Here is a 21,608-nt window from a genome sequence, read left to right as displayed (position 1 = left end):
AATTAAGATTCAGAATAAAATTATTATTTAATAATAATATTTAAAAAAATAAAAATTAACATTAAAGCACATTTTTATCTATCAATAATTTAGAAATATATCTTTTATTTAGAATCAATGAAAAGAATTTTACAAATATTTCTATAATATTTACAATATTTTTTTCTTATTCTCTTTTGTCCATACCCATAAGGAAAAACTATTGTTTTTTCAAATTTAATTAGAATAAAAAAATATTCTAATTAAAAATACTTATATTTAATTATTGGAATATAACTCTTCTAATTTATTCTATAAATATAAAGAATTAATACAAAGAAATTGAGGGATGCAAAAGCAGAATAAATAATAATAATAATAATTGAGTTGAATTTATCACATCACTAGATACTAAAATCCATTTAAAAAAAAGCTCTTACTGAAATCTATCCACCACAAGTAATAACATACTGCAATTCCACTGTATCCACCACAATTGTGGAGAGAGATAGACATCCTTTTCTCTGGCATAACAGGCCCGACATCATCATTACTTTGTTCAATGATTCAATGCAATATTGGATCCACTATTGTCACTTGTCAAATCGATGTGGAAAATGAAGAAAAAAACAAAAAAAAAAGATAAAACTGCACTGTTCTTCATCTACTGCTTATTCTACTCTGTGAAGAATACATTTTTCATCGAAGAAGATCTGATGGTTCGTATTGGGTATTTTTGTTGATCTATTATATATGTCTGATTGAACGGATCTGAAGTTTTTTCACCCGGATTGCCGCACTGACATCTTGTGTACTATATAAACAATTTTAACCCTAAATTTTCTTTTGATGAATAAAATATTCATTTATTCCATAATTTTCGCGTGTTTTTCTCATATTGATTAGTCAATATTCTCTATTTTCTAGCTAATAATCCAACAATCAAGAAAAATAATTAATTTTTTAAAATGAGATATAATTCTTCCACTTTTATGATCTCGGTGCTTAAATTCATGAATAAAGATTAAAGATGGGCATACATGCACATTAAAAGTGACTGAAGTTGTGGTAGGGACCAAAAAATAGGTCCCCCTCATGCTTATGCCACATTGTACATTTCTAACCATATAACTTATTCAAATGGATGATCTCATTTCCCATTTTTATAACCCACTTGAAACGTTGTGTTATTAGTGTCACCGTCTCCAACACTTGGTGCGTGTTCAATTGTATTTTCCTTCATTCATATATCTTTGACACAAAAAAAATCTATCATTAACCCCGATATGGATAATACCAAAATAAGTTACTGTAATTATTATATTTTAATTTAATTAGGATATAAATAAATTTTAATAATTATATTTAAAATAAAATTAGATAAATGTGATTATTTTAATATGATTCTTTCATTTTATACTAAAAATACGAAGAACCAATATAAAAAAAGAAAAGAAAAAACACAAAAAGAGAATAAAATTTAAAAAAATGGTTGAATTGAATTGATCACTTCACTAAATCCTAACGTTGAACATAAGAATTTTGTAAAAATCTATAAATCTTTCTTAGGACCTTCATCTAAAATTAAACTTTTTTTAAAAATAAATTTAATTATATTTATAATAATTAATAATATACTACATATGATTATAAGTTTTCAACTATTAAGTTGAACTATCAAAAAACAATTCTATATATTATATTTTTTTTATAATTTATTTACCTCTGATTATAATATATAGTAAAATTGAGTCACCGCAATTATCACAACTCAGCTCACATAATACTCTTAAGGCCAAACGGCTATTTCCCACACACAAGGTTTGATACAAATATAATTTTTTATTCATTAATTATTGAAAATTTAAATATTTATTTGTCTAATAAATTTTATTTTTATTATCAAATATAAAATTGTTATTTATCAATATATTTAAAAAATTAAAATTTTATTACATTTTCTCTCCTACGTTTAAAAATTTAACAAATTTTTTCAAATTAAAAGTTTAAAAAATAAACATTTTTCCCCAAAAGTTTTCTAACCACCACTGTCATCTAAGTTCTCTCCCCCTCTCGGCTTGTCTCTCCATCATGGTCCACCCACAACCATAATTGATCAATGAAAATTTATCTTTCGTATAATCATATATTAGTGGGTGAATTTAATTTTCATAAACATTAGGGTCATTTTACCATAGCGCAATAGGAAATATGGAGAAAATTTTTTAGATCTTTTGAAAGTTTTAAAATATTATTTTACACCAATAATTTTAAACATTGATAATTATACATTAAATGATTGAACAAAATATAACAAATTATAAATATAAATGTTATATTATAATTATTGAAGTGATATAATACTTTAAAAATATACGAAGATTTTAAAAGATTTTAAAAATTAATATATGAATTTTTAAATATTTTTAATGATTAAATTATTATGTTTTAAATGTTTGAGTTAAGTAAAAAATTAATATATGTTAAAATTATTATTTCAACATTAAACCGCGAGTATTTTCAAACAAATTTTAATTTTTTATGAGAAAATATTATTTATGTCAAATTAGAGGGAAAAAATGTTTTTAATCCAAACCTTTGGGTGAGAAAATGCTACGTATGTATGTTTTTTGAGCAGTAAGAAGATGACACGCACCAAGTTCTCTATAAAAATGGAGAATGCGTTCCTTGTCTCTGGTTCTACAAGATTTGAAAATATTGTTAACTACCCTAATCCGAAGAAGAATTGTAGAATGAGCATCAACAGCTTGGAAGATCAGAGGTTGAAAGGGTTACAGGATCTGGCCGCTGTAGGAGATGTCGATAAATTATTTTCAGAACTCACGAAGGATCTATATGTTTTGGAGGATATTGAAAAGATACCATTAGTGACTACTCCCTTACACACAGCTGTAAGCCAAGGAAAGATCCGTTTCGCTAAGGAAATAGTAAACTTAAAGCCATCATTTGCTTGGAAGCGAGACGAACGAGGGCTTAGCCCCCTCCATTTGGCTTTGGAAGGGAAGCACCTGCAGAAATGGCAGGATCCTCGTGATCCGGATTTGGAGTGGAAGTACCAGGAACTTATAACTTGGTTGATTAAACATGACAGTAGGCTTGTCCGTGTTAAAGCAATGGGGTTGGTTACTCCTTTGCACTATGCAGCTCAAGTGGACGACGAATCCAGCTTAGCTGCGTTTTTGCATGATTTTCCATCATCAATCGAAGATTTGACTGTAAAATCTGAAACTGCCGTCCATGTCGCCATAAAAAACGGGAGCTTCAAAGCCTTTAAAGTCTTGTTAGGATGGCTTCGACGCGTCTACAAACTGGAGATCCTGAACAGGGAGGACGAAGAAGGAAACAATGCATTGCATACTGCAGTATCTGCAAGTAAATCTGAGGTAAGCATCCGATGTTCTTTCTCATTTTCTTTACATAAGCTTCTAATATAATATTTCATTTTCTCCTCAATAATGAAGATGGTGAAGCTGTTGCTTCCATATATGGGAGTGAATGAAAGGAACAGTAAAGGCTTGACAGCTTTGGACATGTTCAACTATCGCCAACGTCAAGGTTTGGTAGATGCAGCAGTTGGGGACATTCTACATGCTACTGAAGCTAAAACTGCATCTCAACTCCATCGTCCTTCACAAAAAAGTTCACTAGTCGAGAAGTTGTCAGGTGGCTCATCGTATTTAGAAAAAATTCGGCTAATCTCTGGTCTGGATTACCGATACGTTGATGAAATTTCTCTTGAAACCCGAAACATACTACTTGTGGTAGCTGTATTGGTAGCCACAGCCACCTATCAAGCTGCATTAAGCCTCCCTGGAGGATTTTGGCAAGATGACCGCAATCTGCAGCCAGCAGCCAACAACGCTAGTATCAGTAACACCACCACCACCACCACCACCGTCTTTAGTACAGAGCCTTCTGAACACCATTCAGGGAAAATGATTCTGAGGTCTCCAGGCCAACTATCATTTTTGACATCTAATTCTCTAGCTTTTTTTACGTCTTTGTGCATGATTTCGGCTCTCGTAGTTGGGCTTCCATTTGAAAATTTCAGTTTGGCAATGATAGGTTGGATGGCAGCTTCGTATTATTCTTCTATGCGTGAAAGTGTGGACTTCACCAAATGGCCCTTTGCAGAGTTTTTGCTTTCCACTTGTCTGGTTGTAGGTGTTTTGGCAGCATGTGTTTTTAACCGTTTGGTACGCAAAGCTTAAAAAGATACTACTACGTAAGGTGTAAACTTAGGAACCTACGAAGAAAAGTGAATTTATTGGTAGCTGCCGCTTGTTTATGTTTTGTTGTTAGAGTCGGCAATATTGTTTGTAATGTTATTTTTGCACATGCTTTTAATATATTTAATGAAGTTGTTTCTTTCACCATTATAATGGGATTTCAACTCAATCACCTAAAGCACTCGGTAGATGATTATTGTAAGAATGTAGCTTGTTATCCAACCGTCTTATAAGAGGTGAATTTGTCCATAGAATATAACTCCATTTATGCAATAAATGTTTTTAAAATCATATTAATGTTTTGAAAATTGGTAAATTTTACTGATTTATAGTTTGATTAGTTTAATTGAGAAATCTCAAAAAAAAATAAATATTTCAAAAAAATTTAAAATTTGATCAAATTGGTTGAGTCAATTGGTTTGGTTTGGTTTAATTTGGTTTTAAAATCGTTGGTTAAGACTATTTAAATAAATATGGCCAGTTAGGAAGCATCCAAGGCCAATTATAAAATTAAAAAAATTACGTATATATTTTTGTATATATAATTAAGTAGACAGATTATATTTGTCATGTGGTAATTTGATTACCACTATTATCTTAAGTATTTAAAAATTACTAAGGTAATCTTGATTTTATTATAATTATATTATTATTTATTAATTTTTTGGGACAAAAATAAATTTATTTTTAATTAACATGATAAATAATATAAAAATATTTAAAAATAATTATATTCAAGGGCATTTAAGTAAAATAATTTATTAGTAATTTTTTATTACTTTTAACCAAACACAATAATTATTTATACCTACCAAATTTGATCAAATATAGTAATCATTTATACCTAGTAATCTTTTAAGTAATCTATCCTCAAGTTAATTTTTTTATTTTGGTAATAAAACGTTATCCAAACTAAACGGCCCATTAAGGTGATTATATCCTAATTTTTAAGGATATTGTTTGTATTTTTTTTTTTTTTTAAGAGAAGCACAAGGATTATAAAACAGACAGTATTTGAATAAAATTATGAATGGTTATTAATTTTTGAGGTCTTTTACTCTTTCAAACATATTTATTTTATGAAGTTTTGATTCTTTCAAATGAGTCTACTCTATCTTTTTATTGGATACTATACTACACTATTTTTTAGTAAATGGTTTGACATGGAAAATAAGCAAATTAACCTGATGCATGCAAGTCCAACTTGTGTTTAAATTAAATAAAAAATGTCTTAAATTAATGATAGTGAAAAAAAAAACAAATGAACCTGTCACAGATTAATTACACTATAATGAAGAAAAGAAAGGCCAAGGTTTAGCACACTATTATGAAGAGTTTGCATACAGAGCAGCGAACAATGCTTAAGGCAGTCCGTTAGCTCTCAGATTGTTGGGTTCTAAACTTCATGGTCGAAGCATTTCTCAATGGAGAAGTGAATTTTGAAAACTAGAAAGATTTCGAAACAAATAATCTGAGGAGATACTCAAGGGATTTCGGTGGACTGACACAATCAAGTGAAGACTATTTTTGCTTCATACTTCCAACCACTTTGTCTTTAACACTATACATGGATGCATACAGAGTCTACTACTAATCATCCAAACCTGTAAACAATGTTTAATATGTAGCGGATAAAGTGATACTTGTGGCTTAAGTTTATATCATAAGGAGTTGTTTTAAATTTTCCCTAAAGAATAAAAATTCTATCAAGGTTTTTTTCTAGTAATTAAATTTTAATAGGAGTTGGCTTAAGAATGATCCTTATATAAATGAACATATTATTCTCTTGTATGTTAATGATAATAATATTATAATAAATACATTCATTATAACAAGAGAATAGGAAAAAATATTGAATAATATTGATTTTGTTGAACATAACCTAATTTTAAATTAATTAAGATATATTGTGTATGTTTTTTATTTATTATGTAAATATTTACGTTGTTAATCTAATACATATATTTTTTATCAAAAGAAACTTGTGTCATCACAACATCAATTATAGAAAAATGTTTAAAAAAGGCTAACTCAAAGTGTAAAATCTTCACATACATTTATACATTAACACCTAGTTTTTTCTAAACGATATAAAATAATCAAAGTTTTGTACAATTTTTTGAAGATCCACATGAAAAGTTAACATTTCCACTCAACTATGGCTCTTGGATCCGCTCACTTCCATATTTTACAAATAAGAGATTAAACAATTCAGCAAGATTTCAGGGATTAAACAACGTTGCCACATCCCAGTACTATTTTCACCATTTTTTTTTCTCTTTGCCTTCATTTTCCATCTGTACGAATATTTCATCAAAATCGTCATTAAGTTAGATTCTTCTTTATTTACTCTGATAAGAATGTTAATACCAAACCAAAGAAGCCAGTGAACAAACACCAATAATATCAAAATTAGAATGATATATTTTGAAATATATAAATAATATTTTATTATATAATTAAATAATTTAAATTAAAAATAAAATAGATTTTATTATATATTAATATATTATTTATATATCTAATTATGTATTAAAAATATATATTCATAATATTACTATATCAACAATGAGTATGGATAAGATTAAAAATCCTTATTGTTAGAAAAATAATTAATAACTATTAATGATAAATGACTCTTATAATTGGTGTCTCTACAGTTTTATATAAGGTTGAATTTCTTTGATCGAAATCTAAAATATTTTAATATTTAATAATGGAGCGAGACAAATATAATATTTGAAATATTGCCCACCTGTATATGTAGACAAAAGAAATATTTTAATATTTTAATATTTATATAAAGTTGAAATATTCTTTTGTATATACCTTCAGGGAAAAGCTATTGCTTTTTTTTTTTTTTTTTTCAGTTTAATTATAATAAAAATAGCTTTATGAATTATTAGCTGGCTTTGCTTATTAGTGTTGTAATAATTGTACTACGTCTAATCTTTTGCCAGGTAAAGTTGTTTAAAGTTATCTGTAAATTGATGTAGGCACGACGTTTTTAGACCGTAAATTGTTTAAAGTTGTAAAATTTCATGCAAGGAGCCTTTCCTTCTTGGCGAAGGCATCCAGAAAAAATTCGATTAATAAATGTCCTTTTTCCATCTAAAGAAAAGAGAATACTTTACGTTTGCCTATATCAGGATTCTATACAGTTACGGGGCCATACTAGTCTTCAAAAGAGATCCGATTGAGAGCACTACAATGACAGTAAAATAACGCAAGCGGGCATATAGCATAATTATATATTAAAGAAAAGTCCCCTTCAGCATCTTGATAACCTGGATTCCCATTGATTTAATATGATAAAGAAATGATTACCAAGCTAAATAAATCAAAGTATTAATCCAATAATAGAGAAGAGTTATTAATTTTTTAAAATGAGATATGATTCTCTCTTTTTTATGATCTCGGTGTTTAAATGCATGAATAAAGATGAATACATATGCATGTTAAATGTGAGTGAAGTAGTGGTAAGGTCCAAAAAAGTAGGTTTCCTCTCATGATTATGCCACGTTACATATTTTTAGTCGTATAACTTGATCAAATGGTTGACCTCATTTTTTATCTTTCTAATTTATTTGAAAGGTTGTATTATTAGCATTATTGTCTCCTACACTTAATGCATATTCAATTGTATCTTCCTTCATTCATATATCTTTAACGTAAAAAAAATATAACATTAACCACATATAGATAATACCAAAATGAGTTGCCGTATTTATTATATTTTAATTTAATTAAAATATAAATAAATTTTACTAATTATATTTAAAATAAAATTAGATAAATTTAATTATTTTAATACGATCCTTTCATTTTATCCTAAAAATACGAGGAACTAATATAAAAAAAAAGGAAAAAGCACATAAAGAGAATAAAATGTAAAAAAACTTTATAAAAACCTTATAAAATTTAAAAAAAAAAACTTTATAAAAACACAAAAATTAATGGATGTTAAAATTATTATTTTAACATTAAATCGCATGTAATTTCAAACAAATTTTAATTTTTTATGAGAAAATATTATTTATGTCAAATCAGAGGGAAACAATGTTTTTAATCCAAAACTTTGGGTGAGAAAATGCTACATATATATATATATATATATATATATATATATTTTTTTTGAGCAGTAAGAAGATAATACGTACCAAGTTCTCTATAAAAATGGAGAATGCGTTCCTAATTCTCTGGTACTACAAGATTTGCAATATTGTTAACTACCCTAATCCGAAGAAGAATTGTAGAATGAGCATCAACAGCTTGGAAGATCAGAGGTTGAAAGGGCTACAGGATCTAGCCGCGGTAGGAGATGTCGATAAATTATTTTCAGTACTCACGAAGGATCTATATGTTTTGGAGGACATTGAAAAGATACCATTAGTGAGTACTCCCTTACACACAGCTGTAAGCCAAGGAAAGATCCATTTCGCCAAGGAAATAGTAAACTTAAAGCCATCATTTGCTTGGAAGCAAGACGAACGAGGGCTTAGCCCCCTCCATTTGGCTTTGGAAGGGAAGCACCTGCAGGAAGGGCAGGATCCTCGTGATCCGGATTTGGAGTGGAAGTACCAGGAACTTATAACATGGTTGATAAAACATGACAGTGGGCTTGTCCGTGTTAAAGCAATGGGGTTGGTTACTCCTTTGCACTATGCAGCTCAAGTGGACGATGAATCCAGCTTAGCTGAGTTTTTGCATGTTTTTCCATCATCAATCGAAGATTTGACTGTTAAATCTGAAACTGTTGTCCATGTCGCCATAAAAAAGGGGAGTTTCAAAGCCTTTAAAGTCTTGTTAGGATGGCTTCCACGCGTCCACAAACTGGGGATCCTGTACAGGGAGGACGAAGAAGGAAACAATGCATTGCATACAGCAGTATCTGCAAGTGAACCTGAGGTAAGCATCTGATATTCCTTCTCATTTTCTTTACATAAGCTTCTAATATAATGTTTCATTTTCTCCTCAAAAAATGAAGATGGTGAAGCTGTTGCTTCGATATATGGGAGTGAATGAAAGGAACAGTAAAGGCTTGACAGCTTTGGAGATGTTCAACCATTACCAATGTCAAGGTTTGGTAAATGCAGAAGTTGGGGACATTCTACGTGCTACTGAAGCTATAACTGCATCTCAACTCCATCGTCCTTCACAAGAAAGTTCACTAGTCGAGAAATTTTCACAAAAAATTCGGTTTATCTCTGGTTTGGGTAATCGAGGCGTTGATGAAATTCCTCTTGAAACCCGAAACATACTACTTGTGGTAGCTGTATTGGTAGCCACAGCCACCTATCAAGCTGCATTGAGCCCCCCCGGAGGATTTTGGCAAGATAACTCCAATCCGCAGCCAGCAGCCAACAACGCTAGTACAGAGCCTTCTGAACACCATGCAGGGAAAATGATTCTGAGGTCTCGAGGCCAATCAATATTTTTGGCAGCTAATTCTCTAGCTTTTTTTACGTCTTTGTGCAAGATTTCGGCTCTCGCAGTTGGGCTCCCATTTGAAAATATGAGTTTGGTAATGATATTTTGGATGTCAATTTCGTATTATTTTTCTATTCATGAAACTATGAACTTCACCGAAGGGTCCCGTCAAAAGAATTTGCTTACCACTTATCTGGTTGTAGGTGTTTTTGCAGCATCTGTTTTTAACCGTTTGGTACGCAAACCTTAAAAAGATACTACTACGTAAGGTGTAAACTTAGGAACCTACGAAGAAAAGTGAATTTATTGGTAGCTGCCGCTTGTTTATGTTTTGTTGTTAGAGTCGGCAATATTGTTTGTAATGTTATTTTTGCACGTGATTTTAATATATTTAATGAAGTTGTTTCTTTCACCATTACAATGGGATTTCAACTCAATCACCTAAAGCACTCGGTAGATGATTATTATAAGAATGTAGCTTATTATCCAACCGTCTTATAACAGGTAAATTTGTCTATTGAGTATCACTCGATCTGCACAATAAACGTTTTAAAAATAATATTAATGTTTTTAAAATTGGGAAATTTTACTGATTTATAATTCAATCAATTTGATTAAGAAATTTCAAAAGAATAATTAATATTTCAAAAAATTTTAAAATTTTGATCAAATAGGTTGAATTGATTGGTTTGGTTTTAAAATTATTGGTTCAGACTACTTAAATAAATTGGCTAATTAGAAAGCATTCAAAGCTAATTATAAAATTAATAAAATTACATATATATATTTTTGTATATATAATTAAGTAGACAGATTAGAATTGTCATCACGTGATTAGGGGAACTTTGCAGAGGGAGAAAAGTATTCTAATCACTTCCTGAGAGAATTCGTCCGCACCAGGGCCCCAGAGGTTATGCCATCAATCAACAGCTTCTTTGCTGACCCTAAATGAAGCAATTCAGTGATGTTCAAAACTAATGTCCTTGTTTCTTTCATTGTTGGTTGTGATTGAGGTTTGCGTCAACTTTGCTTTTCTGTCAAATGGAAATAAGATCTGAATAACTATAAACTGTGATTGGAGTTTGTATGGTTTGGACTTGGCAGTCTTGCATCTGGAAACAACATAAAGTTAGTAGATATAGTTCTCTTTACTGTTTTGGTGTTCTCCATATTTCTGGCCATCACTTGAAGCATGAATGATAGTCTAATTATTAGTTTTGTAACAATTCACATTTTCACCTTTATTCTGCAGCTTAAAAATCTGAATTGAAGAATACAAAACGGGTTAATCACAGTTGGTTGAATTTCTGGTATCAAAATCTTTATGAGACTGGATCATGCCCGTGCAGGTGGATAGAATTTTAATATGCTGCAGCCTCACTTACGGCCAGAAAAATAGCAAATATGAAGAAATTACATATCTCCTCAAGTTAAAAAGTTTCAAGAACAGCATAGTAAGACGGAAATGCCATCAAAGACGGAACCCAATTTTGAGAATCGAAGTTAAACACAGACGGAAATGCCAGGACTGCAGAGCAGTGAACAATGCTTAAGGCAGTCCGTTAGCTCTCAGATTGTTGGGTTCTAAACTTCATGGTCGAAGCATTTCTCAATGGAGAAGTGAATTTTTTAAACTAGAAAGATTTTGAAACAAATAATCTGAGAAGATACTCGAGGGATTTTGGTGGATTGACACGATCAAGTAAATGCTATTTTTGCGTCATACTTCCAACGAGAAGTTTCAATGCCAAAACCCAATGTTGAAATTGACAATCATTTTGTCTTTTAAGGTTATACATGGACGCATATAGAGTCCACCACTAATCATCCAATCATCCAAACCCATAAATGATATTTGACTATCTACTCTTTATCATGTAGAGGATAAAGTGATATTTGTGGCTTGAGTTTATATCATAAAGGGTTGTTTTAAATTTTCCCTAAAAAATAAAAATCCTATCAAAATTTTTTTTAGTAATTAAATTTTAATAGGAGTTGGCCTAGGAATGATTCTTATATAAACAAATGTATTATTCTCTTGTATTTTAATAATAATAATATTATAATAAATATACTCATTATAAAAAAAATATGAAAAAATATTAAATAGTATTGACGGTTGAACATAACTTGGTTTTAAATAAAATAAGATAAATTATATATGTTCTTTCTTTTTATTATGTAAGTATTTACTTTATTGATCTCATGCACATATTTTTCATCAAAAGAAACTTGTATTATCACAACAATTAAAAAAAAGATATTAAAAAAAACTAGCTCAAATTGTGAGATCTTCACGCACATTTATGCATTAACACCTAGTTTTTCCTAAACGTTCTGAAATAACCCAGGTTTTATACAATTTTTCGAAGATCCACATGAAAAGTTAACACTTCCACTCAAGTTAACAGTGGCTCTTGGTTAGTCTCACTTTCATATCTTACAAATAAGAGATTAATAATTCAGCAGGGTTTCAGGGCATCCAAGAAGTACATTGGCAAGTTTTTAACATTGACTACTTAAAAAAATTTTCAATCAAAATGTTTTCCACCGAAACAGAACATATTGCCATGGAAACAAAATGACAATATTGAATACTCAACATTCAACTTTAGATTGTTAAAATAAAAGTGGAAACCGTGTTGGAAATCTGCCCACTCATCTATTTATTTCATTTCATTCCATACGCGCCCAGGGGTAGTGACTTTCAAGCCGTAAGGGAATGAAAGGGCAAAATTCTGAGCATGTACTCTCCAGCATATATACAAGATAAGATGCCACAGGCTAACCGTCCCATCGTCAACCTGTGCGGCATTTAGCAACTCCTGTGCTAAGTTAACCTTAATCTCCGGTCCTACCCCCAAAACAGTCCCGTCGCTTGGTGAATAGCGGAAGCAATTCAAGAATACACACAGAGTCCACACAAAGACATAAGACAAAGCAATATACTGAAAAATATTAGTTATATTACTTGAACAATTGCTTGAGTACAAACCACACAATGAAGCCTTAGTTTTAGGCATCTTCCCTATGCCCTCGAATATCTACCCATGTACAATGAATTTACATTCCCCATAGCACAGCTCCCCGTAGCTGGCTGCCCCAGGTAATAAAGATAAGAATTACACTTTGCAAGCCATCAGATTCACACCCTTGGACTACCTTGGACATTTTGCTGAAATATTATGGAACACTCCCAGAACCTTTGCTGCTGGATTCCTTGGCCCAAACACCCCTGTTGGCCTCGCTGAATAATGGGCTCGACGTCCACTGAGTTGCTGTGCAAACCTGGCCTTGCCCCCTGGGCAGCTCTGCCGCACTGCTTCTGACCTGTTTTCACACTGTGGCAAGCTGAACCCGCCGTCATACCGCCTGCTGCCACTGATTTGCGCTGTGACAGCCCCGCCCTGCACCCGCACCAATCCGTCCGTGACAAAGATCTCTAAATCCTTAGCTTAATGAAATATTCATCATGCATTTTTATTATTTATAATATAATAAAAACATTTCCTCATGTATCATGATTCCAATTAAAGAAAAATAATATTAAAATAACACATGTAAATTCAACTAGCTTCTATGAATAATCATTTGCCGATAATTGTAATAGTTGATCTTTTTTACTAACAAAAAAATATATTTAATTTAATTAACCAGGTGCTCATAATAAATTATCTTAGTTTTTGATGAAAAAATAAAACGAACGAAAGTATTATAGATATGAATTATAGATCCTCTGTTCTGTAAATCTAAGTTCTTTGTGTATTAATTTCAACATATCAAACAATTTTTCAAAGAATAATGAGAAATTCAGTACTATTATCACTATTCTTTTTCTCTCAGCCTTTATTTTTTCTCTGTATGAAAATTTCATCGACATCATCATAAAGTTGGATTCTTCTTTATTTAAGTTAGTCTAAACATAAGAGTTTAAATTATTTATTTATTATAAGTATAATTTTAAGATTAGACTAAAATTTAGATGAAAAATAATTCTTTTCCCAGCAAAATAATTGACAACTCTCAATGATAAATAACTCCTACAATCGGTGTAAAGTTGAATTTACTTGACCGAAATCTAAAATATTTTAATATTTAGCAATAGATCGAGACAGATATAATATTTGAAATATTGCCCACTTGCATATATAGACAAAATAGGTAGTTCTGGAAGTGGTATTAGTTTCTTTGTTATGAGACATTAAAAAAAAAATAAAAACAAGATTAAGGTTATGTTGTTAGGTTGTTATGTTGTTAGGTATTCTACATAATTGGCATATGTTATATTGTGAAATTTCTTCTTATTCGAGTTTGTTTGTTTGATATCTAGTAAGTTATAACCATCAAATTATCATAATAATGATAAAATACATTTTTTATTTATCAGTCATTCAGAAATATATCTTTTATTTAGAGTCAATGAAATGAAATTCACAAAATGGAATATCTTTGTAATATTTACAAGATTTTTTTCATATTTTATATCCTTAAGGAAAAGCTATTGCTTTCCTTTTTTTTTTTTAGTTTAATTATAATAAAAATAGATTTTTTGTAAAAATATTTATATTTAATTATTTGAATATAACTCCCTAATTTATTTTATAAATATAAAAAATCAAGACAAAAAAATGGAGAGATACAAAAACACGATAAAACCAAAAAGGATGGTTGAGTTAAGTTTAAATCAATACAAAAAATAGAGAAACACAAAAGCATAATTAAAAAAAAAGGAATGGTTGTGTTGAGCTTATTCTAGGGATGGCAATGGGGAGAGGTGAATAAAGGATCTCAATCTCCGTCTCCATCCCTATAGGGGATATCAATCTCCGTCTCTAACCCATCTCTGTTACAAGAATAAAAATGATTTTTTATCCTTTCTTTGTAAAGAAAAATCTTTTCTCTGTTCTTATAGGAAAAACTCATCTCTTCATAATTACAAGGAAAAACTATTTTTTATATTCTCTAAACACAATATAAATATATTAAATAACAAAACTATTATATTTTAGTTTAATTAGAATATAAATATATTAAATACTCTCGATTATTTGAATGTAACTTTTTTATTTTGTCTTATAAATATGGAGAACTAATACACATAAATTGAGTGACACAAAAGGAGAATAAGAAAACAAAAAAAAAAAAGCAAATGGTGGTTAAGTTAAGTTTATCACTTCTCTAGAGCCTAAGATTGGACAAAAAAACCCTTGTAGAAATCTATTTATCTTTTTAAGATTTTTGTGCAAAATAAAGTATTTTTTAAAACAAATATTATTTAATCCACTACACAAGTTTCTAACTACAAAGTTGAACTTTCATAAAATTGTTTAACGTGTGTTCTATTTTTTATATTTTATTAATCTCTAATAAAATTGTTTAACCGAACTTCGGCATCACTATCATAACCTATATGGTAAGTAATATATCATAACCAATATTTATATACAATAAACTAAAATTGCCTATATATTTATATGCAAAAAGTTCTGCCAAATCAATGGTGGGCTTCATTGTCCACTTGCATATATCCACCAAAAATATCTAGTTGGGAATCAAACCATAATAATAAATAAGAGGCCTGAAGACTTTACTCCACCTAAGGTATAATATTATACCTTTAATAATAAATTATTAAATAGATTATTAATAATAAGTCACAATTTTTAATAATCAAAATATTTATTTATAATAAATTAAAATCTATTAAAATTTTTAATTAAGATTAAGAATAAAATTATTATTTAATAATAATATTTTAAAAAATAAAAATTAACATTAAAACACATTTTTATCTATCAATAATTTAGAAAGATATCTTTTATTTAGAATCAATGAAAAGAATTTTAAAAATATTTCTATAATATTTACAATATTTTTTTCTTATTCTCTTTTGTCCATACCCATAAGGAAAAACTATTGTTTTTTCAAATTTAATTAGAGTAAAAATAAATTTTAATAAAAATATTCTAATTAAAAATACTTATATTTAATTATTGGAATATAACTCTTCTAATTTCATCTATAAATACTAAGAATTAATACAAACAAATTGAGGGATACAAAAGCAGAATAAATAATAATAATAATAATAGAGTTGAATTTATCACATCACTAGATACTAAAATCCATTTAAAAAAAAAGCTCTTTCAGAAATCTATCCACCACAAGTAATAACATACTGCAATTCGACTGTATCCACCACAATTGTGGAGATAGATAGACATCCTTTTCTCTGGCAAAACAGGCCCGACATCATCATTACTTTGTTCAATGATTCAATGCAATATTGGATCCACTATTGTCACTTGTCAAATCGATGTGGAAAATGAAGAAAAAAACAAAAAAAAAAGATAAAACTGCACTGTTCTTCATCTACTGCTTATTCTACTCTGTGAAGAATACATTTTTCATCGAAGAAGATCTGATGGTTCGTATTGGGTATTTTTGTTGATCTATTATATATGTCTGATTGAACGGATCTGAAGTTTTTTCACCCGGATTGCCGCACTGACATCTCGTGTACTATATAAACAATTTTAACCCTAAATTTTCTTTTGATGAATAAAATATTCATTTATTCCACAATTTTCCCGTGTTTTTCTCATATTGATTAGTCAATATTCTCTATTTTTTAGCTAATAATCCAACAATCAAGAAAATAATTAGTTTTTTAGAATGAGATATAATTCTCCCACTTTTATGATCTCGGTTCCTAAATTCATGAATAAAGATTAAAGATGGGCATACATGCACATTAAAAGTGACTGAAGTTGTGGTAGGGACCAAAAAATAGGTCCCCCTCATGCGTATGCCACATTGCATATTTCTAACCATATAATTTGTTCAAATGGATAATCTCATTTCCCATTTTTATAACCCACTTGAAACATTGTGTTATTAGTGTCATTGTCTCCAACACTTGATGCGCGTTCAATTGTATCTTCCTTCATTCATATATCTTTGACGCCAAAAAAATCTATCATTAACCCCGACATGGATAATACCAAAATAAGTTACTGTAATTATTATATTTTAATTTAATTAGGATATAAATAAATTTTAATAATTATATTTAAAATAAAATTAGATAAATGTGATTATTTTAATATGATTATTTCATTTTATACTAAAAATACGAAGAACCAATATAAAAAAAAAAAAGAAAAAACACAAAAAGAGAATAAAATTAAAAAAAATGGTTGAGTTGAATTGATCACTTCACTAAATCCTAACATTGAACATAAGAACTTTGTAAAAATCTATAAATCTTTCTTAGGACCTTCATCTAAAATTAAACTTTTTTAAAAATAAATTTAATTATATTTATAATAATTAATAATATACTACATATGATTATAAGTTTTCAACTATTAAGTTGAACTATCAAAAAAACAATTCTATATATTATATTTTTTTTATAATTTATTTACCTTTGATTATAATATATAGTAAAATTGAGTCACCGTTATTATCACAACTCAGCTCACATAATACTCTTAAGGCCAAACGGCTATTTCCCACACAAGGTTTGATATAAATATAATTTTTTATTCATTAATTATCGAAAATTTAAATATTTATTTATCTAATAAATTTTATTTTTATTATCAAAGATAAAATTGTTATTTATCAATATATTTAAAAAATTAAAAATTTATTACATTTTCTCTCCTAAATTTAAAAATTTAACAAATTTCTTCAAATTAAAAATTTTAAAAATAAACATTTTCCCCCAAGAGTTTTCCAACCACCACTGTCATCTAAGTTCTCTCCCCCTCTCGGCTTGTCTCTCCATCGTGGTCCACCCACAACCATAATTGATCAATGAAAACTTATCTTTCGTATAATTATATATTAGAGGGTGAATTTAATTTTCATAAACATTAGGGTCATTTTACCATAGGGCAATAGGAAATATGGAGAAAATTTTTTAGATCTTTTGAAAGTTTTAAAATATTATTTTACACCAATAATTTTAAACATTGATAATTATACATTAAATGATTGAACAAAATATAACAAATTATAAATATAAATGTTATATTATAATTATTGAAGTGAAATAATACTTTAAAAATATACGAAGATTTTAAAAGATTTTAAAAATTAATATATGAATTTTTAAATATTTTTAATGATTAAATTATAATGTTTTAAATGTTTGAGTTAAGTAAAAAATTAATGTATGTTAAAATTATTATTTCAACATTAAACCGCAAGTATTTTCAAACAAATTTTAATTTTTTATGAGAAAATATTATTTATGTCAAATTAGAGGGAAAAAATGTTTTTAATCCAAACCTTTGGGTGAGAAAATGCTACGTATGTATGTTTTTTGAGCAGTAAGAAGATGACACGCACCAAGTTCTCTATAAAAATGGAGAATGCGTCCCTTGTTCTCTGGTACTACAAGATTTGAAAATATTGTTAACTACCCTAATCCGAAGAAGAATTGTAGAATGAGCATCAACAGCTTGGAAGATCAGAGGTTGAAAGGGTTACAGGATCTGACCGCGGTAGGAGATGTCGATAAATTATTTTCAGAACTCACGAAGGATCTATATGTTTTGGAGGATATTGAAAAGATACCATTAGTGACTACTCCCTTACACACAGCTGTAAGCCAAGGAAAGATCCGTTTCGCTAAGGAAATAGTAAACTTAAAGCCATCATTTGCTTGGAAGCGAGACGAACGAGGGCTTAGCCCCCTCCATTTGGCTTTGGAAGGGAAGCACCTGCAGAAATGGCAGGATCCTCGTGATCCAGATTTGGAGTGGAAGTACCAGGAACTTATAACTTGGTTGATTAAACATGACAGTGGGCTTGTCGGTGTTAAAGCAATGGGGTTGGTTACTCCTTTGCACTATGCAGCTCAAGTGGACGACGAATCCAGCTTAGCTGCGTTTTTGCATGATTTTCCATCATCAATCGAAGATTTGACTGTAAAATCTGAAACTGCTGTCCATGTCGCCATAAAAAACGGGAGCTTCAAAGCCTTTAACGTCTTGTTAGGATGGCTTCGACGCGTCTACAAACTGGAGATCCTGAACAGGGAGGACGAAGAAGGAAACAATGCATTGCATACTGCAGTATCTGCAAGTAAACCTGAGGTAAGCATCCGATGTTCTTTCTCATTTTCTTTACATAAGCTTCTAATATAATATTTCATTTTCTCCTCAATAATGAAGATGGTGAAGCTGTTGCTTCCATATATGGGAGTGAATGAAAGGAACAGTAAAGGCTTGACAGCTTTGGACATGTTCAACTATCGCCAACGTCAAGGTTTGGTAGATGCAGCAGTTGGGAACATTCTACATGCTACTGAAGCTAAAACTGCATCTCAACTCCATCGTCCTTCACAAAAAAGTTCACTAGTCGAGAAGTTGTCCGGTGGCTCATCGTATTTAGAAAAAATTCGGCTAATCTCTGGTCTGGATTACCGATACGTTGATGAAATTTCTCTTGAAACCCGAAACATACTACTTGTGGTAGCTGTATTGGTAGCCACAGCCACCTATCAAGCTGCATTAAGCCTCCCTGGAGGATTTTGGCAAGATGACAGCAATCTGCAGCCAGCAGCCAACAACGCTAGTATCAGTAACACCACCACCACCACCGTCTTTAGTACAGAGCCTTCTGAACACCAAGCAGGGAAAATGATTCTGAGGTCTCCAGGCCAACTAACATTTTTGACAGCTAATTCTCTAGCTTTTTTTACGTCTTTGTGCATGATTTCGGCTCTCGTAGTTGGGCTTCCATTTGAAAATTTCAGTTTGGCAATGATAGGTTGGATGGCAGCTTCGTATTATTCTTCTATGCGTGAAAGTGTGGACTTCACCAAATGGCCCTTTGCAGAGTTTTTGCTTTCCACTTGTCTGGTTGTAGGTGTTTTGGCAGCATGTGTTTTTAACCGTTTGGTACGCAAACCTTAAAAAGATACTACTACGTAAGGTGTAAAATTAGGAACCTACGAAGAAAAGTGAATTTATTGGTAGCTGCCGCTTGTTTATGTTTTGTTGTTAGAGTCGGCAATATTGTTTGCAATGTTATTTTTGCACGTGCTTTTAATATATTTAATGAAGTTGTTTCTTTCACCATTACAATGGGATTTCAACTCAATCACCTAAAGCACTCGGTAGATGATTATTGTAAGGATGTAGCTTGTTATCCAACCGTCTTGTAACAGGTGAATTTGTCCATAGAATATAACTCCATCTATGCAATAAATGTTTTTAAAATCATATTAATGTTGTGAAAATTGGGAAATTTTACTGATTTATAGTTTGATTAGTTTAATTGAGAAATTTCAAAAAAATAATTAATATTTCAAAAAAATTTAAAATTTGATCAAATTGGTTGAGCCAATTGGTTTGGTTTGGTTTAATTTGGTTTTAAAATCATTGGTTAAGACTATTTAAATAAATATGGCCAGTTAGGAAGCATTCAAGGCCAATTATAAAATTAAAAAAATTATGTATATATTTTTGTATATAAAATTAAGTAGACAGATTATATTTGTCATGTGGTAATTTGATTACCACTTATATCTTAAGTATTTAAAAATTACTAAGGTAATCTTGATTTTATTATAATTATATTATTATTTATTAATTTTTTGGGACAAAAATAAATTTATTTTTAATTAACATGATAAATAATATAAAAATATTTAAAAATAATTATATTCAAGGGCATTTAAGTAAAATAATTTATTAGTAATTTTTTATTACTTTTAACCAAACACAATAATTATTTATACCTACCAAATTTGATCAAACATAGTAATCATTTATACCCAGTAATCTTTTAAGTAATCTATCCTCAAGTTAATTTTTCTATTTTGGTAATAAAACGTTACACAAACTAAACGGCCCATTAAGGTGATTATATCCTAATTTTTAAGGATATTGTTTGTATTTTTTTTTAAGAGAAGCAAAAGGATTATAAAACAGACAGTATTTGAATAAAATTATGAATGATTATTAATTTTTGAGGTCTTTTACTCTTTCAAACATACTTATTTTATGAAGTTTTGATTCTTTCAAATGAGTCTACTCTATCTTTTTATTGGATACTATACTACACTATTTTTTAGTAAATGGTTTGACATGGAAAATAAACAAATTAACCTGATGCATGCAAGTCCAACTTGTGTTTAAATTAAATAAAAAATGTTCTTAAATTAATGATAGTAAAAAAAAAAAAAAAACAAATGAACCTGTCACAGATTAATTACATTATAATGAATAAAAGAAAGGCCAAGGTTTAGCACACTATTATGAAGAGTTTGCATACAGAGCAGCGAACAATGCTTAAGACAGTCCGTTAGCTCTCAAATTGTTGGGTTCTAAACTTCATGGTCGAAGCATTTCTCAATGGAGAAACGAATTTTTAAAACTAGAAAGATTTCGAAACAAATAATCTGAGGAGATACTCAAGGGATTTCGGTGGACTGATACAATCAAGTGAAGACTATTTTTGCTTCATAGTTCCAATAAGAAGATTTAATGCCAAAACTCAATGTTGAAATTAACAACCACTTTGTCTTTAACACTATACATGGATACATACGGAGTCTACTACTAATCAGCCAAACCTGTAAATAATGTTTAACATGTAGCGGATAAAGTGATACTTGTGGCTTAAGTTTATATCATAAGGAGTTGTTTTAAATTTTCTCTAAAGAATAAAAATCCTATCAAGATTTTTTTCTAGTAATTAAATTTTAATAGGAGTTGGCTTAAGAATGATCCTTATATAAATGAACATATTATTCTCTTGTATGTTAATGATAATAATATTATAATAAATACATTCATTATAACAAGAGAATAGGAAAAAATATTGAATAATATTGATTTTGTTGAACATAACCTAATTTTAAATTAATTAAGACATATTGTGTATGTTTTTTTTTTATTATGTAAATATTTACGTTGTTAATCTAAT

General features: G+C 29.5%; 3 protein-coding genes across 3 annotated transcripts; all 3 read left to right on the top strand.

Moving 5' to 3' along the window:
- Positions 1–2,624: 2,624 nt before the first annotated feature.
- Positions 2,625–4,379, top strand: LOC123203917 (ankyrin repeat-containing protein BDA1-like). Its single transcript, XM_044620406.1, has 2 exons — positions 2,625–3,383; positions 3,462–4,379. Exons 1-2 carry the CDS (start codon positions 2,625–2,627, stop codon positions 4,209–4,211), a joined length of 1,509 nt encoding a protein of 502 aa, XP_044476341.1. The 3' UTR covers positions 4,212–4,379.
- Positions 4,380–8,380: 4,001 nt separating this feature from the next.
- On the top strand, positions 8,381–10,077 carry LOC123203919 (ankyrin repeat-containing protein BDA1-like). The gene is made up of 2 exons (XM_044620408.1): positions 8,381–9,137; positions 9,217–10,077. Exons 1-2 carry the CDS (start codon positions 8,406–8,408, stop codon positions 9,907–9,909), a joined length of 1,425 nt encoding a protein of 474 aa, XP_044476343.1. The 5' UTR covers positions 8,381–8,405; the 3' UTR covers positions 9,910–10,077.
- Positions 10,078–18,000: 7,923 nt separating this feature from the next.
- On the top strand, positions 18,001–19,759 carry LOC123203918 (ankyrin repeat-containing protein BDA1-like). Its single transcript, XM_044620407.1, has 2 exons — positions 18,001–18,769; positions 18,848–19,759. Exons 1-2 carry the CDS (start codon positions 18,044–18,046, stop codon positions 19,589–19,591), a joined length of 1,470 nt encoding a protein of 489 aa, XP_044476342.1. The 5' UTR covers positions 18,001–18,043; the 3' UTR covers positions 19,592–19,759.
- The last annotated feature ends 1,849 nt before the right edge of the window (positions 19,760–21,608 follow it).

Source organism: Mangifera indica, chromosome 20 (genome assembly GCF_011075055.1).
Source record: "Mangifera indica cultivar Alphonso chromosome 20, CATAS_Mindica_2.1, whole genome shotgun sequence".
NCBI lineage: Eukaryota > Viridiplantae > Streptophyta > Magnoliopsida > Sapindales > Anacardiaceae > Mangifera > Mangifera indica.
This window is presented reverse-complemented; position numbering and strand designations above follow the sequence as displayed.

What these genes read in the sequence shown, in the direction of transcription:
- LOC123203917 (XM_044620406.1), top strand. Translation starts at nt 2,625, where the DNA reads ATGACACGCACCAAGTTCTCTATAAAAATGGAGAATGCGTTCCTTGTC. An exon ending in TATCTGCAAGTAAATCTGAG is followed by an intron (nt 3,384 to 3,461) that starts GTAAGCATCCGA and finishes TCAATAATGAAG; the next exon opens with ATGGTGAAGCTGTTGCTTCC.
- LOC123203919 (XM_044620408.1), top strand. Translation starts at nt 8,406, where the DNA reads ATGGAGAATGCGTTCCTAATTCTCTGGTACTACAAGATTTGCAATATT. An exon ending in TATCTGCAAGTGAACCTGAG is followed by an intron (nt 9,138 to 9,216) that starts GTAAGCATCTGA and finishes CAAAAAATGAAG; the next exon opens with ATGGTGAAGCTGTTGCTTCG.
- LOC123203918 (XM_044620407.1), top strand. Translation starts at nt 18,044, where the DNA reads ATGCGTCCCTTGTTCTCTGGTACTACAAGATTTGAAAATATTGTTAAC. An exon ending in TATCTGCAAGTAAACCTGAG is followed by an intron (nt 18,770 to 18,847) that starts GTAAGCATCCGA and finishes TCAATAATGAAG; the next exon opens with ATGGTGAAGCTGTTGCTTCC.